Source organism: Oryctolagus cuniculus, chromosome 11 (assembly GCF_964237555.1).
Source record: "Oryctolagus cuniculus chromosome 11, mOryCun1.1, whole genome shotgun sequence".
NCBI classification, from domain to species: domain Eukaryota; kingdom Metazoa; phylum Chordata; class Mammalia; order Lagomorpha; family Leporidae; genus Oryctolagus; species Oryctolagus cuniculus.
The window spans coordinates 83,223,222-83,246,500 of NC_091442.1; the positions used below are offsets into that span (position 1 = coordinate 83,223,222).

A 23,279-nucleotide genomic window follows, 5' to 3' on the forward strand; every position below is an offset into this window, starting at 1 on the left:
TGTATGGAAATTCTTTCACACAGGAGTGGCTCTGCCTGCAGTGACGGATAACACAATCAAATATTTAACAGTAACTTAGCCCAGGTTCCGTTGCATCAAACCAGATGTAGCAAATAAAAACGAATAGGTTAAGGCCATCGAATTGTTCTCTGGAGGAAAAGTAATGTTTTCTCAGAACATATAGTCTAGGAGATACCAGTGTGGAAGAAAGACTTAAGGAAATGCTATAATGGGATCTCGGAGATTCACAAACAGAACTGAAATGAGACTTGAAGAAAAAATACAAGTGGAAACTTGTAACATTTCAGATCTGCTCTAAATAACACTGCGGTGGATTAGAGTACACTAATGCACCTTATGACAGGTCAGGGAGAGTATAAAATGGAAATGAATCCTTTGTGCAAGCCGTTGCCAGAACTGTGTTTCTAAAAACGCAGTGAGGACCTGGCTCAAAGTCTCTATGGCCTGCAGGAAGCAGTCCGACTTCCACGGCACTGCGCACACAGCCCTGCCCCTTCCAGGCTGTGTGCAGCCTCAGAAGTGGCCCCCGCGTGTCCAGTCCCCACTCCTCAGACTCCCCACGCTTTACCTCCGGAGTGCTTGCTGTGTGCCTGCTGCTGCTTCCAAGTGCTCAATGTTTGAATGCAGTCTCTTATTTAATCCTCACAATGACTGTGCAACACGGATACTAGTGTTTCTTTGTAAGGGTGAGGAAACCAAGACACATTGTGAATATCTAACTTACTAAGGAATTCCCTGCTAGTTACAAGGTAAATAAAGTTGTGTTCTTTGAACACACAATATGCCATTTGTGGTTTCCGTATCTTGTGTTTTTCCCTTTGCCTGGAATTCCTTCATTGCTGCTTCTCCTCTTCGCACGCTCCGCCTGGGAGCTTGTACTGCCTTCCAAGACTCGGACGAAGCCTCTTCAGCCCTGGAATTCTTCCCCGGTGATCTCTGCTAAAAGAGGATTCCCTCCACAGTTCTAAACAGCGTTTTGTTCATAGCCGCAGCTCAGCTCTGACCATTTGAGATTCTAATTCATCATTTCTGAGATAGCAAGCTATGAAAAAGTCTTTTTATTTACTTTATTCAAATACTCATCCATGTATCGAGTTCTCAAAAACATACAGAAGGAAAAAATGGAGGAGTTTCATAGTTTTATGTACCTTGGGACTATTGAAAATTTAAAAAATGGAAATTGTATGTTTCTAATATTTGTTACCTTATTTCTCTAATTCTAACATTGTAAACATGTGTAGTACACAGGCATTTGGCAGTCTCACAATTGCTAGACCGAATACAGAGAAATAAGCTTGAAAGTTTAAAACATTAATTGTAAATCTTGATTTTTCAGAGTCCAAACCAAGCTGGATTGTTATCCCCTATGAAAGTCATAGTACCCATGTAATATTATTTGATCAAATCTAATATTGGAGAGCCGGCGCCACGGCTCACTAGGCTAATCCTCCACCTAGTGGCACCGGCACAACGGGTTCTAGTCCCGGTCGGGGCGCCGGATTCTGTCCCGGTTGCCCCTCTTCCAGGCCAGCTCTCTGCTGTGGCCCGGGAGTGCAGTGGAGGATGGCCCAAGTGCTTGGGCCCTGCACCCCATGGGAGACCAGGAGAAGCACCTGGCTCCTGCCATCGGATCAGTGTGGTGCGCTGGCCACAGCGCACCAGCCACGGCGGCCATTGGAGGGTGAACCAACGGCAAAAAGGAAGACCTTTCTCTCTCTCTCTCTCACTGTCCACTCTGCCTGTAGAAAAAAAAAAATCTAATATTGGAGTGTGTGTTTGTATATTGCAATTCAAGGATGGTCAAAAGTAACCATGCTTTTTTTTTTTAACGTTACCAGAACAATGTTAAGGGTAGTTTATTCTTTTTTTTTTTTTTTTTTTTTTTTTTTTTTTTTTTTTTTTTAGAAAGGTTGAATTACAGAGGGAGAGAAGAGAGAAGGAAAGACAGAGAAATACCTTCCCACCTGCTGGTTTACTCTCCAAATGGCTGCAGCAGCTGGGGCTGGGCCTCGACAGAGCCAGGAGCTTCTTCTAGATCTCCCACATGGTGCAGGTACCCAAGCTCTTGGTCCATGTCCTGCTGCTTTCCCAGGCACATTAGCAGAGAGTCAAACCATGGCCCATGTGGGATGCTAGCATCACAGGCAGCTTAAACCGTTATGCCACAATGCTGGCACCATAACCATGCTTTTAAAGCATCATAAAGTTAACTTTAGCAATTTAACTCCAGGCACGAAATATAATTTGTGTCTGTCATCTGTGGTACTAAATTAAGTAATCTGTGTTATGTGCCTGTAGTAAAAATACGTGAGTATTTTTAAGACAAGATTTTTGTTTTGTGAAGCATTTCAAAGTAGTAAACTTTATTCATTTTAATAGACTCATTTCCAAGGATTTTTATAAATAATTTTAAATGGCCTATGTTTACAGGGAAAGCTAAATAGACCTTTGTAATATTGAGCAGTCAAGACTTTTTAAATGTATTAACAGAAAACATGCTCGCATAACCAGAGTGTTAAGTATCTTAGTCCAAGAGTGAGGACTGTTAATTTTAAGTATGTTACAAAAACTGGATTATAAATTTTGGGTCTAGGTATCCTGATAATAATTCAAAGCACAGAATATTTTCTCTCTCTAGGTTGTCATTTGTATATAAAGAAGTCATGCAGTTCTTTAGGATTTTGAATTTTTAAAATTAATATTGATGTATATGTAATATCTGTTCATAACAATAACTACATTTTAAGATTGATATTGATTTAGTTTCTCTTTAAGTCACTTAAAAATTCTACCAACATTAATTTTGAGCATTTTGAATACAGGAATTTTATCTAATGTATGTCTATGGTAGGTGGAGGAATGAGTAACGGAGACAGAATAATAAATGTCAGACAGAACCACGTGGAGTCTTGGAAATGCTGTAATTCTGAAGAGGACTTGCTCAATGTCTTCATTGTTTGCTCTCCCTGCCCATAAACCTTCACATGTATCATTGTGCCATCGTCATGTCTTCTTCCCCTCAAATTATGATCTTTAAAATCAATTTTCTCATAAAATATTACTGAACAGATGTCACAAATTACAATACAGTTATGCCTAGGTCTCCTGGAGGGCCTTCTGCACATAACCAAATCCACAGGTGCTCAGATCTCTTACATCAAATTGAGTAATATTTGTGTATAAACAGTGTACTTTTGCCTATACATTTCCATTCTAGGTTATTTACACAAGTGTATCCAAAAAGCTCTTAGAAAAATGAAATGAAAATGTCAGTTTATTTTGCTGCCAAATATGGTTGAGTCAGTTTTTTCATAATACATGTTACCCATTGGCTTTTTTTTTTTTTTTTTAAGATTTATTTATTTGCAAGTCAGAGTTACACAGAGGAGAGGCAGAAGAGAGAGAGAAAGAGAGAGAGGTCTTCCATCTGCTGGTTCACTCCCTAATTGGCCGCAACGGCAGGAGTTGTGCAGATCTGAAGCCAGGAGCCCTGAGCCTCCTCTGGGTCACCCACATGGGTGCAGGGGCCCAAGGACTTGGATCATCTTCTAGTGCTTTCCCAGGCCATAGCAAAGAGCTGGATTGGAAGTGGAGCAGCTGGGTCTTGAACCAGTGTCTATATGGGATGCCAGCGCTTCAGGCCAGGGCGTTAACCCACTACACCACAGCGCCGGCCCCAATACCCATTGGCTTTTTAAAAGGTGCTTCATAATACCTAATATCTATGTAAAAAGTTATGCTGTATTGTTTAGTAAATAATATTTTTAAAAGTAAATACATGGTCTCTACAGGTACAATCTTTTTTCTTAGTATTTTCAATCCACAGTTGGTTTGATGGCCAAATATAGAACCTGTGAATCTGGAGGAGCAACTGTGTTCAACTACATTCTAGCATTCTTATGGTCATCCCAGTACAAATTTATATTTTCCTTTTGCTTACAACTTCATGTACTGTTTATATATATATTCTCTACCTCTCCTTCCTCTGTTAAGAATCATCCTGGACAGCAACATTTGTGTTTCACAGTTGTCTTTGAAAATAATAAATACTTGGTCATCTAATACATCAACATTGTTATATCAAACAGCAAAATAAATATGTATATATTTAAGATGATATGATTATAAGTCTATATGTAAGCATATAAGATTATAGTTAAAATTTGCTATTTTTTCAGTTTTGCCAGAATAATTTTATTCCTTTATGCTTGCTAGGCTTATAAAATGGTCAAGAAACTCACGTGAAAACTCATTAGATAAAAGTTATTTTTTAGCTAAGCAAATATTTGATACAAGAATATTCTTTCTTTTGTCTATAATTCATATTTCTCCTCTGTTGTCTTTTCAGCTTATGCTAATAGTTTTAGGAAGCTGTACCTCTTCTTTTGTCCCTTCAAATATTGTGTATTTGCTCCTGTAAATTGAATTTATTTCTGTGTAGTTTTTATTTCAACATGAAAATTAGCCACATGTAATGGCATTTATATCAGCACTCAGTTTTGCAATGGGTTATCACATTTTATAAAGTTTGATTTTATGTGCAAATAGATTTTTAATTAGGATTGAGGGATATATTAAAATATTGTTCTTTATTCACATTGTGCTTTTTATTCCCACTAAATGAATAAACTAAAAGAAAAACCCAATTAGAAAACTTCTAAGAAGCTTTGAGTGTGTTATGTATTTGGGTGGGTCTGGAGGCACCATTGAATATCTGTGAAGGTGAAGTTGCACATTTTTGCATAGAAATTCTCTGGAATGGAGCTGAAGGGAATATTTAGCATTACAAAACCACATACCTTAACAGTGTTGCTGTTTTCATGGTTTATTATAAGGAGCTCTGAGGGGGATTAAACTTCAGTCTTTGATGCTGTAACCAACACTACTGCATTCTTACATTAGATAGTAGTGGAACTAAATAATCCCCAAGCTTCTTTCCTTGTGTTCAATTGTGGAGTGTCCCTTAAAGAAACAATTGGCAATTTATTCCTTTGGATTGATAGGTCCAGAAGGCAGTTTCAGAAAGAGCAACATTCTTGAACCTGGATCCTGCCACAGTGTACACCTGTTCCATTTGGGCTGAGAAAGAAGGCTTTAAAGACAGTACCTCTAACAAAAACAGGTACAGCCCTGTGTAAGCCTTTTGGGTGTGACTTAAATGTTCAAATACTTATTTGGCCCTTTTAGGGAGGATCAAATGGGTGGTTCATGCTTAGCTTTTATTTAAGGGTGTCATCTATGGTATCTTGTTGTTGGGTTATCATAACGTCCTTGGTGTATGTATTGCCAGACAGTAGGATTCCTAACTGTGTGGGGTCTGGTCAGGCACTCCATTTGTGATGTAATTTTTCCATTGTTCAATTAAGCAGAGCATGCAGTGTCAGTTCCTCAGTGCAAGCAGTGAGCTTCCAGTGTCCTCCATGGTAGTCCCGTGAAATGGTCGGTAAAGATGTGTGTGAAATGTACAAGCTGTCCTATCTAGAGGAATAACATTGTCAACTAGTCTACTAAAATAACTTTGATTTGTTCTTGACATTGGCACTACAAGAACATTTATTTATATGTTTAGAGCCCAGTCATGTCTAGTATTCTTTAATGAAAAAGAAGAAAATTGATGGAGGATATCTTGGCAATTTTGTTGCCTCTCTGTACATGTGTCGCTCCCCCTCTTCGTGGAGGAACGACACAAGACCCTGCCTAGGCTTCATATCCGAGTCACGGCACCATTATGTCGCTCCCCGTCTTCGTGGAGGAACGACACAGGACCCTGCGCTGTTCTTTCGTCTGCTCGGCCCTCCCCGGGTTTGCTGCTGGTTCTTCCCGGGTTGGCTACCGTCCCTTCCACCTCCGTGGAAGGGCAGTTCCCCCTGCCACATTCCCCACTTCCGCAGGGGAGCGGCACACCGCCGGCCGGCTCTCTCGGGGGCTGCACAGGTGTTCCCTCAGATGTTCCCCTTAGATGTTCCTCCTGCATGTTGTCTCTCTCCTCCTTTATAGTCCTCTTCCACCAATCCCAACTCGGCTGCCCACACGCTGCTCTCCTCCAATCAGGAGCAGGTCCTGCAGCTTGTCAAGTTGGTGAGAGGCAGCTGGGTAGAAGATGTTTCCTCCTCTCCCAGCACCATATTGTGGGAGAGCAGATGCATAGAATAAGTCTTAATTCCAGTAACTTAGTCTAGTCCGAGTTGCTCCCAGTTGCTCCCCACATACATGGAAGAATTTTGAAGAAAAGCAAAATGCACATTATACACAACTTTTTTACTGAGCAGAGTTAAAAAAATGTCTTAGTTACCCTGAAAGTCTGCAGAGCCTCAGATCCTGAGAATGGTTTAGGGGTTTAGGATTGTTTTAAAGCAGATACTTCATGCTGTAGGAAATGTTATTTTACTGTCTATGTTTTAAATGATCCAGCCCCAAATGCAATTGGATTTATGAGCTGTAGTAGAGACTCCAGTGAGTAACTGTTAGCTGGCCTTCAGCTAGACATCACCTGGGTGGGTGCATTATTCTAATATCTACAAACCACTTAATGAAAGAACCCCAGTCTTCCACTGAAAGGTATGAAGATATTGAAAAGAAATTATGTCATTACATGAAGCACTAGGTTAGCACTTTGTAGTTTCTTCATAAATTTGTGTTGGAGGATTAATATCAACAAAAACTAAAAAAATGTAGAAGACAACTTGTGGAGTACAGTGTGATTTGAGTAAGTGACGCACATCACAAATTCTTTTTAAAATATGAATGAAACAGTTCAGGATAGCATCAGGCTTATATGTATATTATATAGTTTTGACTTAAATGAAATATCTCTGTGTAAAAAGTTAATTTCTAATTAACCCGTGTGCTGAAGTACAGTGAATTATTTCCAGGATAGACAATAAAAATATAAAAAAATAGTTTTGCAGATGGAGAAAATTGAGTTTTCCAAGTTTCTTTGAGCTAGAAGAGTGAATATCTCAATGTTTTGTAATGTGTAGGATAGTCACGTTTTTTAGTGTACATGCTGCTGAGGCGAGCACAGGCTATTCACTTTTAATAGCCTTACTCCAGGGACAGAATTTTGTGTTAGGACTTTGAAGGGACTAAAAAGAAACCATCCCTCTCATCCTCATGGTTAACACTTCTGTTTACTTTGTATTTAATTAACCTCACATGGGCTAATAGAAGGGCGGCAGTTAAGTTTAAAGTCAATATCTAATTTAAAAAGTGTCTGAAGTAGTTTATGACATACTTGAAGAGAAGGAGCACCCCATTGACATGGGGAATGTTTGAGTTGCATTCCTGTCTCTGTTGCATTTTAGATGTGACCTTGAGCAATATAATTAACATTGCACATAGAAAATGAGAATAATTATTCCTGCCTAGATAAAAAAAGTTATAAAACGTGATCGTTATGAAAGTATAAAATACTCTAAAATCCTAAAGTATTATTGTCATGAAATAGTATTTTTTCAATACATTGACTATATCTATGTTTTATCAGAAGCCTGCACTATGAAAAAAATTAATGGCTCAGTCTTCTTTTTTATTGTATTATTTGGGTTAAGTTTTCCTCTTCAGACATCAATTACATACATCACTTACATACATGCTTCCCTGAACATATCAACAGCCCTTCCAAAGAGCCCTTTGACTTGGGGAATCCAGTCCTGTGATTGTGTGCTTGGTACCGATGCCCTCGGAGTTATGCAAGCAGCTTCATTTCAGAAGTCGCAGTGTGAAGGAGGGGAAAACACTTAAAAATAGAGCAGCAGTCAGAGCAATTCCTGGAAAACAGACCTACAAATGTGAGCAGTTATTAAACACCAGCATAGTGTGTCCCCAGGTTACCATTTTTAATCTCCACAGGTTACCCCAAGTGTGGTTAAGGTGCAGAGGTGTTTGTAATTCATTGTTGACAGTGGAATTTTAACCCAGGCATCAGTTCTAAAGCAGATATGGCAGTCTGTTGCCCCTAATAAAAGCCATCCTGAGAAATGTTAGAAGCAGATGAAGCAAAGTTTCATTTATAATTGATTAATTGATTTTTACTTTATTTGACAGACAGGAGCACACACACACACACACACACCACACACACAGAAGAGAATGAGCAAGTGAGTATGAACACTTCCATCCGCTAGTTCACTCTCCAATTCCCACAACAGCCTGAGCTATGCAGGGTGGAACCATGAGCCCAGAACTCAATATACATTTCCCATGCAGGTGGCAGGGACCTGCAAATTTGACCTATCCCCTGAGGCCTCCCTGTGTACATGTTAGCAGGAAGTGGGTAGGAGGTGGAGGAGCCAGTATACAGACCGGGCACCCCAGTATGGGAAGTCTGCATCCAAAGTGGTAGCTTAACCCCTCTGCCAAATGTGCACAAAAAGCTTTATTTTTTTTAAATGATCGCTCATTATTTTGTATCGGTACAAGCTTAGTTGCTGCTTAGATTTGATCTGCATCATCCTTATTGTTACTGTGTCATTGTCGTTGTCATCACAAAAGCCTTCTTAGGCCCTTTGCAAAAACAATTTTAGTGCTTTGTATTCATTAATGCTAAATGACAAACTTTATCCTATCAATAATGAGATGCTTTTTTTTTTTAACATGTTTTACACATGAAGAAACTAAGGTTTAGGGAACTTCAGAAACAGATAACACAAAGATTTGAAATTGCATTTCCTTAATAAATTCTGACTTTGTAACCATTAGGCTTCATTGGAAAGACTTTACTTCACCCTTTGTGGCTCTAAATTTGTACGAATCAATATTCTGGCTGGTCAAGCGTCTCATTTCTAACCTCAAGTAAATAGCACTTTGTCTGTTTCATGATACCCTTTTTTGACAATGTTTTTCCAAACAAAGCCAGTAACTCCACCCCCCCCCCATTGTTAACTTTTTAAAGTTTTTATTTGAGAGGTAGAGTTACAGAGAGGGAGAGACAGAGGTCTTCATCCGCTGGTTCACTCCCCAATTGGCCACAATGGCCAGAACTGGGCTGATCTGAAGCCAGGAGCCAGGAGCTTCTTCCGGTCTTCCACGTGGGTGCAGGGGACCAAGCACTTGTTCCATTTTCCACTGCTTTCCCAGGCCATAGCCGAGAGCTGGATTGAAAGAGGAGCAGCCAGGACTAGCCCATATGGGATGCTGGCGCCACAGGCTGTCTGAGCCCACTGTGCTACAGTGCAGCCCCCATTGTTAGTTTCTACAACTCATCTTTGTCTCCTGTTAGATATTAACAACTTTCTATTTTGGTGTTTTCCTTTCTTTGCAACCACTTCTAATCCATGTGCAAGTAGATAGATTTTTTTAAAAAGATATCATTTATTTGAAAGGCAGAATTATACATAGAGAGGGAGGGACCCAGAGAGATCTGCCATTTGCTGATTCAATCCCCAGATGGCCCCAAGGCCGGGGCTAGGCTGGACAACAGCCAGGAGTCTGGAATCCATTGGAGTCTCCCTTGTGGATGTCAGAGGCCCAAGTACTGAGACTGTCTTCTGCTTTCCCAGGATCGCCAGCAGGAGCTGTATTGGAAGTGGAACAGCCAGGATTTGAATAGGACTAAAACATATTAAAGGTATATTTGGTTAATTCCAGTTGGAAAAGAATATATGGTGCAAAAAAAGGAATAAAAAGGAATATGAATCAGATATTTAAATCTAATACTGAGCTCAATTGTAATAAATTTGTTACTATACAAGTAATAGCAAAACAATCTCATGAAAATTTGAACTTTAGAGTTGAAATTTTTCCAATAAAAGTTAATATTACAGTTTTTCCAGATAGGAAAAGCAACAGAATTTTAATTTGAAATGTTTTAGAAATAGAGGCACATTATCAATTTGAGAAATAACTTTCTGGGCTCTTGGTTCTCTACTGAGGTATGCACCTGGTCTGTCAGGTGCACTGTCTTCATTATTTCTCCAGTAGACTTTGCTAGCCTGCTTACACGACTCTGTCTCATGTCTGATTGCGGCATAGAAAGTAAGGTGCATCCCACATGTGCACCAGTTCATGTCCCGGCTGCTCTCACATTGGAATAGACCTCAGTCCAGATTCAGTCAAACAAGAAAATGGAGTTTGCCTCTTTTTATAATGCTTTAATTATCTAGACTTCAAGATTAGAAAATGTAAGGCAAAAGGACTTTTAAAAAAATTTTATTTTTTTAAAGAATGGTGGATATCATGTGTGCTTCAGACCGAGGTGAATGGTTTCTGACACAGAAACAGTTCCATTCGTTCAACAGCTACTTCAACAATTCTGTCCTCACGTTGCTTGTGTTCTAGCAAAACTGAATGCATGGGAAAATTAATAAACAGCTCAAAAAAGACAAGCAGGTGGTAAGAGCAAGTCCTCTGTAAAGCCAAAGGAAAGGAAAGGCAGGGGAGGAGGCTATCTATAAAGTGCCTGATTGATTGACCAGAAACACCTGTCTGTCACGCATGAAATTGCTCACCAAGTGTGTTAGTTCCTCTACTGCAATATAAGTTACACTTTCCTAGGGTCTGCAGAATCATCAAACTATCTAGAAGTTCTCGACTAATATAAAATGAGGCTGGTCTGTGTGGCAGGTGAAGCTATTGAATTCTACGTCCTGGAGAGTATAAGGACCCAAGAGCTGTGTTTTCATTAACTTAATTCATGTTAACTTCAAGTAATTTTGCTCTTTTTCAGAAGAAGAGTTACTATTTTAGTGAGTGAAACACTTATGTACATTATTCTGGTAATACATTTTGATATGATTTTTTTTGTAAAACAGAATCCTTGTTTTGTCCAACATTCTGAGAGTTCAACAGATAAGGGATATTTCTTCATATGGGCAAACTGAAATTCATTTAAACACCAAATATTTGTTCCAGTTAGTAATCCTCTGAAACTATTAGGTTGCTGGCTATCTTTTATGAGACTGGGAGTGCAAAGAGATTTATATCCTTTGAAAGAATTTTATCACTGTAATGGACCTGAAGTATTACCTATTCTGAGCATGGAAATAAACATTGGTTTGCATATTAAAGAACAAAAAGAATTCAGTGTGATTCAGGAAAAAAAAGGTAGTTGTCATAGAATATTCATGGATATTTCCATATCATTTTTTATTTTACACCTTTCAGCTGGAACTCTGGCTTTATGTTATAAATAAGCACTATCCAATAGAAATATAAAGTGAACCAAAAATGAGGGTCATATGTGTAATTTTGTTTCTAGTAGGAACACTGTAAAAAGAAGCAAGTGAAATTAGTAACACACTTTTTACTCCAGTATATTAAATATGTGCCACGTAATCATTATGAAAGTTACTGACATATTTTATGGTATTTTATTATACTAGCTCTCAAATCTGATGTACATTTTATACTTCCAAGTCTGACTAAATATACCTGAAGTACTCAATAACTGCATGTGACAAGTGGCTATCATACTCCGCTGCACACAGAGTGACAATTGGCACCCGGGTTTAAGGATAAAATGGAAGAATGGCGAAATTAGCACATCAATGCTCTGCTCTGATCTGACTTCATCCTTGAAGTCTTTCATGAGGGAATGACAGTTTCTTCCACAGAGCTGTCATGGAACCTCCCTTTCACTTTTTCCTTATTACTTTCAACATGATAGCTTTTATTGTTCTTATTGATGTGCAGGTGCTAACAACTCTATTCCATTTCCTTAAGGAACCTTCTTATTCTCCGTACTTGTAAAGTTACGAAACTGCTATGTGCTGCATAAAGCAGTTTCTTCCTTGCAGATCTGAGTGCTAGCCATTTAATGCTATGCACCTTTGATATACATGTGTATGCTCAATTTATATGTAATGTTAGATGTTATTTTTATTGATCTCAGGCAGCGTGATGGAATGGCTGAATCTGGTCATGGAATCTTTGCTTTGAATTTCAACTTCATCCATACTGTGAGACCTTGGCAAGTTTTTATCCTTTTTGATACTATTTCATCTGTCAAATGAGATTTTTGTTAGTATTCTGTAGAATTGGGAGATTTCAGTGAGATAATGTCTTGGGCAAATGGTCTAACAAGTAAACTTCACAAGGGCAGACATTTCACCTGCTTTCGTGACTGTTGTATCATGATCAAGAGCAGTGTCTGGCCGGCGCCGTGGGTCAATAGGCTAATCCTCCGCCTAGCGGTGCCGGCACACCGGGTTCTAGTCCCGGTCGGGGCACCGGGTTCTGTCCCGGTTGCCCCTCTTCCAGGCCAGCTCTCTGCTATGGCCAGGGAGTGCAGTGGAGGATGGCCCAAGTCCCTGGGCCCTGCACCTCATGGGAGACCAGGAGAAGCACCTGGCTCCCGCCTTCGGATCAGCGCGGTGCACCGGTGGCGGCGGCCATTGGAGGGTGAACCAACGGCAAAAGGAAGACCTTTCTCTCTCTCTTTCTCTCACTGTCCACTCTGCCTGTATGTAAAAAAAAGGGGGGGGGGGCAGTGTCTGATGCATAGAAGGGAACAGATATTTTGTGGGAGAATGATGGAGTTATTAGTCTCTATTTTTTTCCCTCATGTTTCACATTTCACAGTTAAGAAAGCTTAATTTTATCATGAACAATTCCTCCTTACCCTTCCCTTGGCCATGCAATGATCAGAGTGCTGTTCATTAAAAGTAAACTATGCCATTTTTATGCTTAAACAATTACTCAGCTTAAAGGGTCCTCTCTGTCCCTTGTGACCCCTCTTCTGCTCCTCCCATCTCATCTCGGGAAAGGACACTGGCCTGCATTCATAGCTCAGCTATGTTGGATTCATCCCAGGCCCTCATCCATGACCCAGCAGCTGCCTCATCCATTTCCACCTTAAACACAGATCCTGAATATGTTCATGTCTGTCTGTCTGGGCCACACTCCTTGCCCATTCCTACTGATGGCAGCAGCCTAGGTGACAGATGACAAAGCATCTCACCTCTGACCATTGTTCATTTCCTTACAGTCTCAGCTAACACTGGCTTAACATCCTCCAGTGGATTTCAGTGGCTCTTCAGGTACAACCTGAGCTTGCCATGGTCTCTGCGCTCTCACTTGATTGGGGTTGTGTCCAGCTGTCCAGTCTACTTGATGAGTATGTTTCTGCCACATAGGCTTCTCTTGACATTCCTCAGACATGCCAAGCGATCCGCACTGCCAGGTTTCTGCGCTCCCCTCGCGTGGACACCTTACCTTCAGTTTTGATTCACTTCTTCCTGTCCCTGAGCTCGCTGTGTAAATATGATCGCCTCACCTTCCTGCCACAATTACCAAACCTAAGTAAAGTCTTCCTGGTCACCCTGTGATTTAGCTGAGTTTTTCTCATTCATTATTTGTTTAGTTTCTTGTTAACAGGTGGCAGCTAGAATGTAAGGTCTCTGCAATCAGCTCTTTCTATCTTGTTACCACAGATTCTGCAATATATAGAACAATGCTTGCCCTTGTAGCAGCTGTTCAATAAATATTTGGTTCACAAACAAAACTACATAGCCAGTGTTCCCATATGTTGGCGATGATTATGGAGGGAAGATAGCAATACTAGATATAGTAATCAGGAAAGGGTGGAATTTGAGCTGAGCCTTTAACAGGTAAGATTCAGACTCATGGAAAAGAGGAGAGGATGTTGTTCACAAGCAAGGTCAGAAAGTCAGGAGTTAGGGTTCTCCCTGTCACTGGTAAATGTCATGCAATTATAGGGGCATCGTGCATCATAAATCATTCATGAGAAGTTCCATGCTTTCCAGAATGACTCATTCCTGTGTTCAGTATAGGTATTCTGTAATGAAACCTCAGTCATTTTTACTGTTAATTGCAAAATAGTCACATTTCTTGTCCTTCTCTGTCCTAATTCTACATATTAAGGAAATGTCAAATGGTTTGATCTTTGCACGGGTTTAACTGAGGATATAAAATTATTTGTTGTCAAATGATATATGCACATAAAAATATAAAATAATGCAATGACTTCCTATCTCATCAATAGGAACACTTTTTTTAGATACTATACATATCTATTAAGTCAACAAATTTCAGAGACGTATATTGATTTTTAGGATTCACATTATTGTTACCGACTATATTATATCACTAACAGTTACCTGAGTCTTTCTCAACCAGTGAGATTACTGGTTAAATTTTAATGAATTAAGCAACATTATCCTGGTTGCTTAGTGACATGTACTTGCCTAATTGGGATCATTTCTCTCATTTAAAATTAATTATCTCAGGTCTGCAAACTCTGCTTTGAAAGTGGAAGGAAAGTACAAATTATGGTTTTTTTCCGGTTGGTTTCCATTAGGCATGTGTCAACTGCAAACTTTTGGGGAAGGAGACTGTTTATTTTGAGTCACATTTAAAAAAATATAGTTACATAATTTTGTCATTAGATCATTATATACAGTTTCTTTTCCTTCTATCTTTGATTAATGCCTTAATAAGAACATTGGTATGTCTAATCTTAGCAACCTGTTAGGATTATATTCTTGTATTATAGGATACATTTTCATACCATCCTTTTCATACCAGAAGTTCCCAGCATTCTACTCGCTCCTCCTATCTTCCCGTATGTCAGAACAGCAAGGTCATTGTCAGTGATACCTTATGAATCAATAAAGTGTTGGTATGCTTGGAGACCTTGTATTATCTTCCTTCAGTAACAAAACACCCATCCCATAAGACAGTGATAAACACACGTCTGCCTAGAAATGACAGTTGTTTTTTTTTCAAAGCATAGGAGAGATTAAATAACTTGTAAAATTAATGTGATTATTTTCATTTAGACATTCTTTCCACTTTACCAACATGAAGTATGCTGTAAAGAGTTGAGATTATTATAAGCATCATTTAGTGAATAAAAAAAAATCTTCAAGGTATAGAAACTTAACAGATCATTGTGCTGAAAATTTCTTAAAGACAGTGGTGATGTTCAGAGCTTTAATGAGTGACATGAACATATGAAAGATGGACTGGCATGGAATGGTTTATCATTCATTCATTCATTGAACATACAATGGAGTACCTTTTCTATTCCATGTTTGTATTTTTGGAGGTCTCTTGTTGCTTCGTACTACTCCTTTAGCTACCACTGACTGGCTTTCAGTGACAATGTTTTAACAATCCTCCAAATATCGGCACTCTCCTGAGGCCCATGTGTGAGATTTCTGCAGAACCCTAGGAATGATTCCTGCTGTCCAACTTCTTGACAAAACAGACCCAGCCCTGGCTCAACCATTTAAACTCCGATCAGCTATTTTCAATGGCATCATATCCCACTGATTTTGGATGCTTGGATCTCCTTGCACAAAAGTCAGTTCTTCTGGTCACACTTGACCCACAAGAGATTCTAACATCTTTATCATGGCAAGGGTGGGTATACAAATTGTTCCACAGTTACCTTTTCATTGCTCTTTTCTTGCAAATTTCATTTTTGTCCAGCTAGACACAGGCAGAGCAGGAAGTGTGCTGCTTTAAGTCCATGTTCAACTGGGAGACTCTAGTCTCTTTAGTACACACCTTCAATTTATGGTAGTGATACCTTCATTGAGCTGGTGTGCAGTGGGTAGGCAGAAACTCCTATTCCCCATCTCCTAGGCAGCCAGAAAAAAAAATGTGACATTCTCTAGTGGGTCAAAAACTTGGAACTCTTTAGATTCCTGCTTCTTTCTTCTCTAGTACTCTGTATTTTTATCTTGTATTTTTTTTTCAGATGAAATGGTCCCAATCATTATGTACTATATCTATTGTATATATACTTACAAATCAATATAGGATATCTAATATATATAGCTGTGTGCACATAAGTAAACTTGTTCGTACATATATGTCATATAGAATATCTATATTTGAGTACGTAATTCCATAATATAAGAATTTTGAATATATGCAATTTAAAAGCAGTTTGAGACTATTGGTCTGTAAGTACATAAGATTCTGAATCACTATGAGTCACTATGAGTTGTGGAATGAGAAGGCCATGGCAAGATGGCCACTGGCAAGTGAGGGTCAGTTACTCAGGAATGGCTTTGAAACCCACCTGGCAACAGAGCCTGCCTGGCAACAGGCTGTATTTGGTTAGGGCATAAACCACCCCTTGACCAGATTGGCTGCCTCGGCTATATAAGCTGCTGTACCAACTAAAATAAACGAGTCTGTGGGCCGCTCGCCTCTAGCCTGCTTTCACCCAACTCCCGGTGTCTGTGTGGTGACTCCGCACCTCTTGCTCCCACTGCCCTCCTCTCAGAACGAATCCACAGCAATAATGAATCACTAATAAGTCACTGTGCTTATTATTCTTTGAACTTCACTGAGTTACTCAGCCTGGACTAGCCCCAATTACTCTTTAATGAAGAGAAGATCACAGTCCTTACCTAGCAGTATTTATTTATGTAAATTTGATTAATCCTTTTTAAACTTTGAAAACCATACATTTATTTTTTCTTTCTCTAGATATCCTTTTGTCTGACATCTGTAAAGGAAACACCATTTAAAGTAATTACTTATGACAATAAAACAAAAGTGACTTTGGGCATGGATTACATGTTTCTTTTTATTTATTTATTTTTATTTATTTATTTATTTATTGACAGGCAGAGTGGATAGTGAGAGAGAGACAGAGAGAAAGGTCTTCCTTTGCCGTTGGTTCACCCTCCAATGGCCGCCACAGCCGGCGCGCTGCAGACGGCGCACCGCGCTGCTCCAATGGCAGGAGCCAGGTACTTATCCTGGTCTCCCATGGGGTGCAGGGCCCAAGCACTTGGGCCATCCTCCACTGCACTCCCTGGCCATAGCAGAGAGCTGGCCTGGAAGAGGGGCAACCGGGACAGAATCTGGTGCCCCGACCAGGACTAGAACCCGGTGTGCCGGCACCGCAAGGCGGAGGATTAGCCTAGTGAGCCACGGCGCTGGCCGGATTACGTGTTTCAAGTGAAGAGAGTTGGAGGCAAAGATTACACTGTATCTACAATGAAAAGTGACTACAAGTAAGGAGATACCACAAATAAAATTTTATTTTATAGCTCTATCATGCTTGAAAGTATTTTGGCTCAGCACAGTTATAGCTACTTATAAAAAGAAAGCCTGATAATTAAGGTATAATGATTTTCATAAGACTATGATTAAAAGAACTCAAACCTGTGACCTTTTAAGAAAAGTATTTGTATATCTGAACATATACTACATAGAACTTTAAAAACAATCTGAAGGCAAAATGTGCACATATGTATACATATACCTATTATGTATGTCATGTATTTCAAGTATATATATATATGAATACACACATATTATGAAGTTATGATGTAAGTACAATTTGTTTTCTACTGAGATGAGGGTTGATAAGCACAGAAATACATTCTCTTCCCTGAACTTTTTAAATTCATTGTAAATCAGTTTTGTAAAGTTTTTTGAGTGTGGTGGAGTAATAGTTACCTATAGCTCTCAGGAAAATTTGCAAGATCCCTTTTCAGTGATGACTCAATGTTAAACAATATTATATCCTTTGATAAGTGGATTAAAAATGTGTAGAAATGCTAAAAACGTTGACATAACCAGAAGAGTCTCATTTGGAAGTATGCTTAATCCTGGTCCTTGCTCTTTCTCTTTCATTTTTACTATCTAGATATCTGTTAGGTAAATGCTAATAACACTGTGTTTATATCATGTATGGATATGACTTACAGCTTAAAGTACTCAGGAGGCTCAACTCCAAAGGAATTGGACTTTATTGGGAGTAATGTATGTTTGATTAAGGAAAGATATTTCAGAACCAGGGAGGATGTTGGATTATTTGTATTAAAATGCACATGTAATGTCTTATTTCTTTATTTGCAGAGCTGATACATGTATGACGTTATATACAAGTAAATTCAAATATTATTACACCGATGTTTAAATTACAGGGTTTATGTTTGCCTCTGTTTTACAAGTATCTGTGGAATTTCCATTTCTATATAATTTTCAGCAGAGTTATCTAGGATATGTGGCTTAACCTTAAAAGCTATAATACTTCCTCTGTAAGTTTAATGTGGAATCCAACAGAGGCCAGCTTTACAGATTTATATTTCAAACAGAACATTTTCAAAAGCATATCTTATTTGGGAAAAGATTGCTGAGCACACAGTTACAGATCTGACTCCTGGTGGGAAATACAGCATCATGGTACACAGAACAGAGGCCGTGTTGAAGGATCTGATAGATTTATCTGGGTTATTGCAAATGCAAACTCTTTTATATTTAAAAAATTCACATTTATGTTGCATATTTTATTATTCAAAGTAAAACTTCTAACTTTCATTTTGAAATTTGAGAACTTAAAACCTAAAGAATATTGTAAGAATAAAAATACTCTCTCTGGGATATCCTGAAGATTTTTGAGGTAAAATATAAAACGTAGGTTGGATAAAACAGTGTTTGGCAGATCGTGCTCAATAAATGTATGTATTATTATATTTGGTTTTACATTAAATGAGAGATCCTATTAATGGGAATTAGGTGGAAGAGCCAACTGCCCATCTTTTTTTTTTCTTTTGTATTTGTGAGGGAAAATTGCAAGAAGTTCTCCACATGGCTAATCGCGATTTATCTATGATAAGCATTGATATGTGATATGTTAAAAATATCAAGTAGACCATTGAGTGAAGATCGGAAAAAAATGTAAAAACCGTTTTGCCTGTATGTAGGTATAAAATGAAGTTAGTGTAATGGCAGTATTTATTTAGCTAGAATTCAATCAGAGGGGCATAGCAAATTAAGCTGTTGCTGCAGGTGCCTGCATCCCATATGGTGCCAGTTAGTGTCCCAACAGGTCCACTTCTGATCCACTCTCCTGCTAATGTACCTGGGAAAGCAGCAGCAGATGGCCCAAGTACTTGGGCCCCTTTCTGCACAAGGGAGACCCTAGCTTTCGGCCTGGCCCAGCTCCAGCTGTTTGGAAAGTGAACCAGCAGATGGAAGATGTTCTCTCCTACCCCCACCCCCACCACCGAGCTCTGCCTTTCAAATACATTGTACAAAAATTCTATCAGAGGAATAAGTGACCAAGTCATATCAGTATCAGGAAAGTTTTATAGAAGGTATGGAATACCAGTGGTCATTTTAGCTTTAGAAAGGGGCATTTTATGAAGTAGTAGGAACCTGATGTCCTAGATGGCATATTGTGATTTAGCTGATGGTTTTGATTGTAAGTAGGTCATAGAAATTGCTCTTAGAGCATAGCAGGAGCTTGAGAGGCAAGTTGGTAAGAGGAAGTAGGAAAAGGTTGTGAGTCAAGTTTCTTGATGGAGGTCTCCAAAGCAGAAATAGATTTTGTTGCCTACTTTTTTTTTTTTTAATTTACTTACTTATTTGAAAGACAGAACTACAGAGAGAGGATAACAGAGAGCTTCCATCTACTGGTTCACTCTTCAATGGGTCTAGGCCGAGCTGAAGCTAAGAGCTTGGAACTCCATCAGGGTATCCCATGTGGGAGACAGGGTTCCAAGTACTTGGGCCACCTTCTGCTTTCCCAGGAGTATTAGCAGAGAGCTGGATCAGACATGGAGCTGCTGGGACAGGAATCGGCACCCAAATGGGTTGACAGCATTGCAGGTGGTGGCTTTGTGTGCTGCGCCCCCACTGCCACAATGCTGGCCCCCAGTGCCTGCTTTTTATAAAGAGGAAATGAGCAGTTGTTTGGCTTAAAATGTGAGTTAATGGCCGGTGCCGTGGCTCATTAGGCTAATCCTCCACCTGTGGCGCCAGCACCCTAGGTTCTAGTCCCGGTCGGGGTGCCAGTTCTGTCCCGGCTGCTCCTCTTCCAGTCCAGCTCTCTGCAGTGGAGGATGGCCCAAGTGCTTGGGCCCTGCACCCACATGGGAGACAAGAAGGAAGCACCTGGCTCCTGGCTTCAGATCACTGCAGCGTGCTGGCCGTAGCGGCCATTTGAGGGGGTAAACCAATGGAAGGAAGACCTTTCTCTCTGTCTCTCTCTCTCTCATTGTCTAACTCTGCCTGTCAAAAAAAATGAGTTAATGTGAGTGAAATAAGTCAGACACAGAAAAGCAAATAGTGTGTTTTATCTGTAGAAATGAGTATGCAGAGTATAAAAATTGTGGGGATATAATATTATTGGTATTTAGTGTAAATATTGCCTCGCTGAATCATCCCATGGACATGACAGTTACTCTTCTTTCCCTACTGTTATGGTCATTGTCATGAATCCCTCACTCTGTGATACTGATATTTCTGTTTTCAAGAAAGATAATATGCTTATTTATATAATGTCTACATTTGAAGTGAATGTGGCTAAATGTTTAAAAATTGTAAAAAACAATGCACACATGCATACACACAAAAGATGCCCACACCCCATACTAGAGTACCTGGATTTGAGTCCAGTTTTCACTCCCAATTTCAACTTCTGCTAGTGCAGATTCTGAGAGACAGTGGGGTGATGGCTCAACTGGTTGGGTCCTTGCCAGCCTCATGGGAGTCCTAGCTTTGTTAGCATTTCCCAGCTTTGTCTTGGCTCAGTCTTTGCCATTTGGACTTTTGGGGCGTGCACCAGTGGATGAGAACTCTGTTTCTGTCTGTCTGTCTGTATGTCTGATGTTTCTGTCTCTTTTCCCCTTAAATAGATAAAAGTTAGAAAGAGCAGAGTGGTAATAATGGAATAATGTTCAGGGATCTGTTGTGAGTGGAGCCCTCAGTAGATATGAGGAGGGGGATAAGGCTAAGAAATGAAAAAGGTAACATGATGATTGTACCAAGAGATAGCTACAGTAAACAGAAAGTGGTGATGTAACAACTGGCATTAATGATGGCTCTCATTTACTAAGAGTATATACATACTCTTACTATGAGTATGTTCAAGGTATTCTTATTTTAATTGCATTTGAGAAGAGGGAGAGAGAGAGAGAGAGAACACTAGTTCTTCCATCTACTGGTTTACTCCCCAAATATTTGCAAAGGCCAGGCATAGGCCAGGGGCCCTGGGAGCTGGGAACACAATCTTCATTCCAAACGTGGGTGGCAGGAATGTTAGCTGTCATTAGTGCCTCCTGGAGTGCAATTTGTCGTGAAGGTGGATTCAGGGGCCATAGCTTTGCATTGAACCTAGGTGTTTTGATATGGCTTGCGGGCATCCTAATCAGCGACTTAACCACTGGTCTATATGCCCACTCCAAGCACTTCACATGTATTAACTTACTTTATTCTCATAACAGTGTGTGGGATAGGAGACTTATTATCCCCATAGAGATGAGGGCACTGAGGCACAGAGATATTTAGTATTTTCCCTAATGTCTTATTTATATTAAGTATTAAGATATGAATATAGTATTACAGTGATAGGGCCAGTACCCAGTGTCTACATAAAAAATGATTTTTTGGACTCTTAAGCATAAAGTATATAGTATAAAGTTTAACTTTATACAAAGTGTAAAGCTAACTTCTTAGAGAATATTTGATTTATTTATAATTTATACCCAGCCCATCTCTAAAATATGAGAAACTATAGGCATTTGGTAAATGTATGTTGCCCTGACATGGGACATATTTTTTGAAGTCCCTTAAGCCAAAATTGGGGTTTGCTTCAAAGAATGATCTTAGACTTAACAGGAAAATTGCAAATAGCCCTATTTAATCCTTGAATACTTTCTAATGTGTTAATTTATTCATCCAATATTCTCTGGACTGTTATTTGTGAAAGTTAGATAGCACACAGCTCTCATAGTAATTGAAGATTGAAGACATTGCTCTTGGATCTAAATTCTAGCTCTTCCATTCATCTATTAGGTCAGAGACCTTGATAAACTTACCTGAATTATTTATTTCTTGGTTCTCTCATAATAGGTAGTATCTATGTATGGAGTTATTGCAATGTTATGTAAAACAACAAGTGAAAGTTCTGAACACTGCATTGTGTATTGTAAACTTATTTTATTCTGTATGTCTTGTACTTGGGTATCGCCATATCAGTCACATCACATGTTATATCCAGGCTATGATTTAAATCATAGAAAAATTTAATGGAATAGTCAAAGCTTATCAGGTACAGTGTTGGTATGTAGGAAATATAAATAATAATTATAATAAAATTTTGGGCATTTAAAAAATCTTAGGGCCGGCACTGTGGCATAGCCGGTAAAGCCATCGCCTGCAGCTCTGGCATCCCATATGGGCACCGGTTGGAATCAGGCTGCTCCACTTCCAGTCTTGCTCTCTGCTATGGCCTGGGAAAGCAGTAGAAGATGGCCTAAGTCCAAGGGCCCCCTGCACCTGTGTGGGAGACCCGTGAGAAGCTCCTGGCTTTGGATCAGAGCAGCTCCAGCCATTGTGGTCAGTTGGGGAGCGAACCAGCAGATGGAAGACCTCTTTCTCTCCGTGAAATTCTGACTTTAAAATAAATAAATAAATAAATAAATCTTTAAAAAAAACTCTCTGTGGTCTTCTATTTTCATTTTGTAATCTTGATAGGTGTGTGTGACTATTGAATAATTCTGAGGTTTGTAATATTTTACGCTCACTTAACATAGATCCTTTTAAGAGAATTCACCAGTCGGCACCGCGGCTCACTAGGCTAATCCTCTGCCTGTGGCGCCAGCACCCCGGGTTCTAGTCCCGGTCAGGGCGCCGGATTCTGTCCCAGTTGTTCCTCTTCCAGTCCAGCTCTCTGCTGTGGCCCGGGAGGGCAGTGGAGGATGGCCTGGGTGCTTGGGCCCTGCACCCACATGGGAGACCAGGAGGAAGCACCTGGCTCCTGGCTTCAGATCGGTGCAGTGCACTGGCCGTAGCGGCCATTTGAGAGGTGACCAACGGAAGTAAGACCTTTCTCTCTGTTTCTCCTCTAACTCTGCCTGTCAAAAAAAAAAAATAAAAAACAAATAAATAAGGAGTTCCTTGGTAAATTCTCTTTATCTGTGATCTTCCAGTTTGAATCTCTTCTAATTCTCTTTTTCAAAGGCTAATATACTATGGTTTGTATTAGGGATTTTATTTTCGAAGTATTTCCAATGGTTTTTTTACTATTTTCTTTGATAGATATTGACCATGTGACCATATTTCTGGTATTCCTCAGCTCTCAAAAGGGTGGTGTAGATAAATCCATGGAAATGCTAAGGGAAAATGTTAAAAGATGCTGAAGAGCTGCACTGTGCTATACAGGAGTCTTCAAAAGTTTATGGAAAGTGTGTATTACCTTATAACTCCATTTCCCCATGAATGTTTTGAAGTTCCTTCAGATGTCATAATTGGCACCATGGGACTGTTGAAAATGAATCTAGTCCAAATCGAGATGTACTGTAAGTATAAATTGTGCATGGGAT

General features: G+C 39.5%; 1 protein-coding gene across 1 annotated transcript in view; it reads left to right on the forward strand.

The window, feature by feature from the left end:
* Nucleotides 1-23,279, forward strand: part of PTPRQ (protein tyrosine phosphatase receptor type Q) — a 252,679-nt gene that overhangs the window by 1,110 nt on the left and 228,290 nt on the right. The window contains exon 2 of the mRNA XM_070053189.1: nucleotides 13,095-13,260. Coding sequence (XP_069909290.1) covers nucleotides 13,095-13,260 — 166 coding nt within the window. The remainder of the gene's footprint in view (nucleotides 1-13,094; nucleotides 13,261-23,279) is intronic.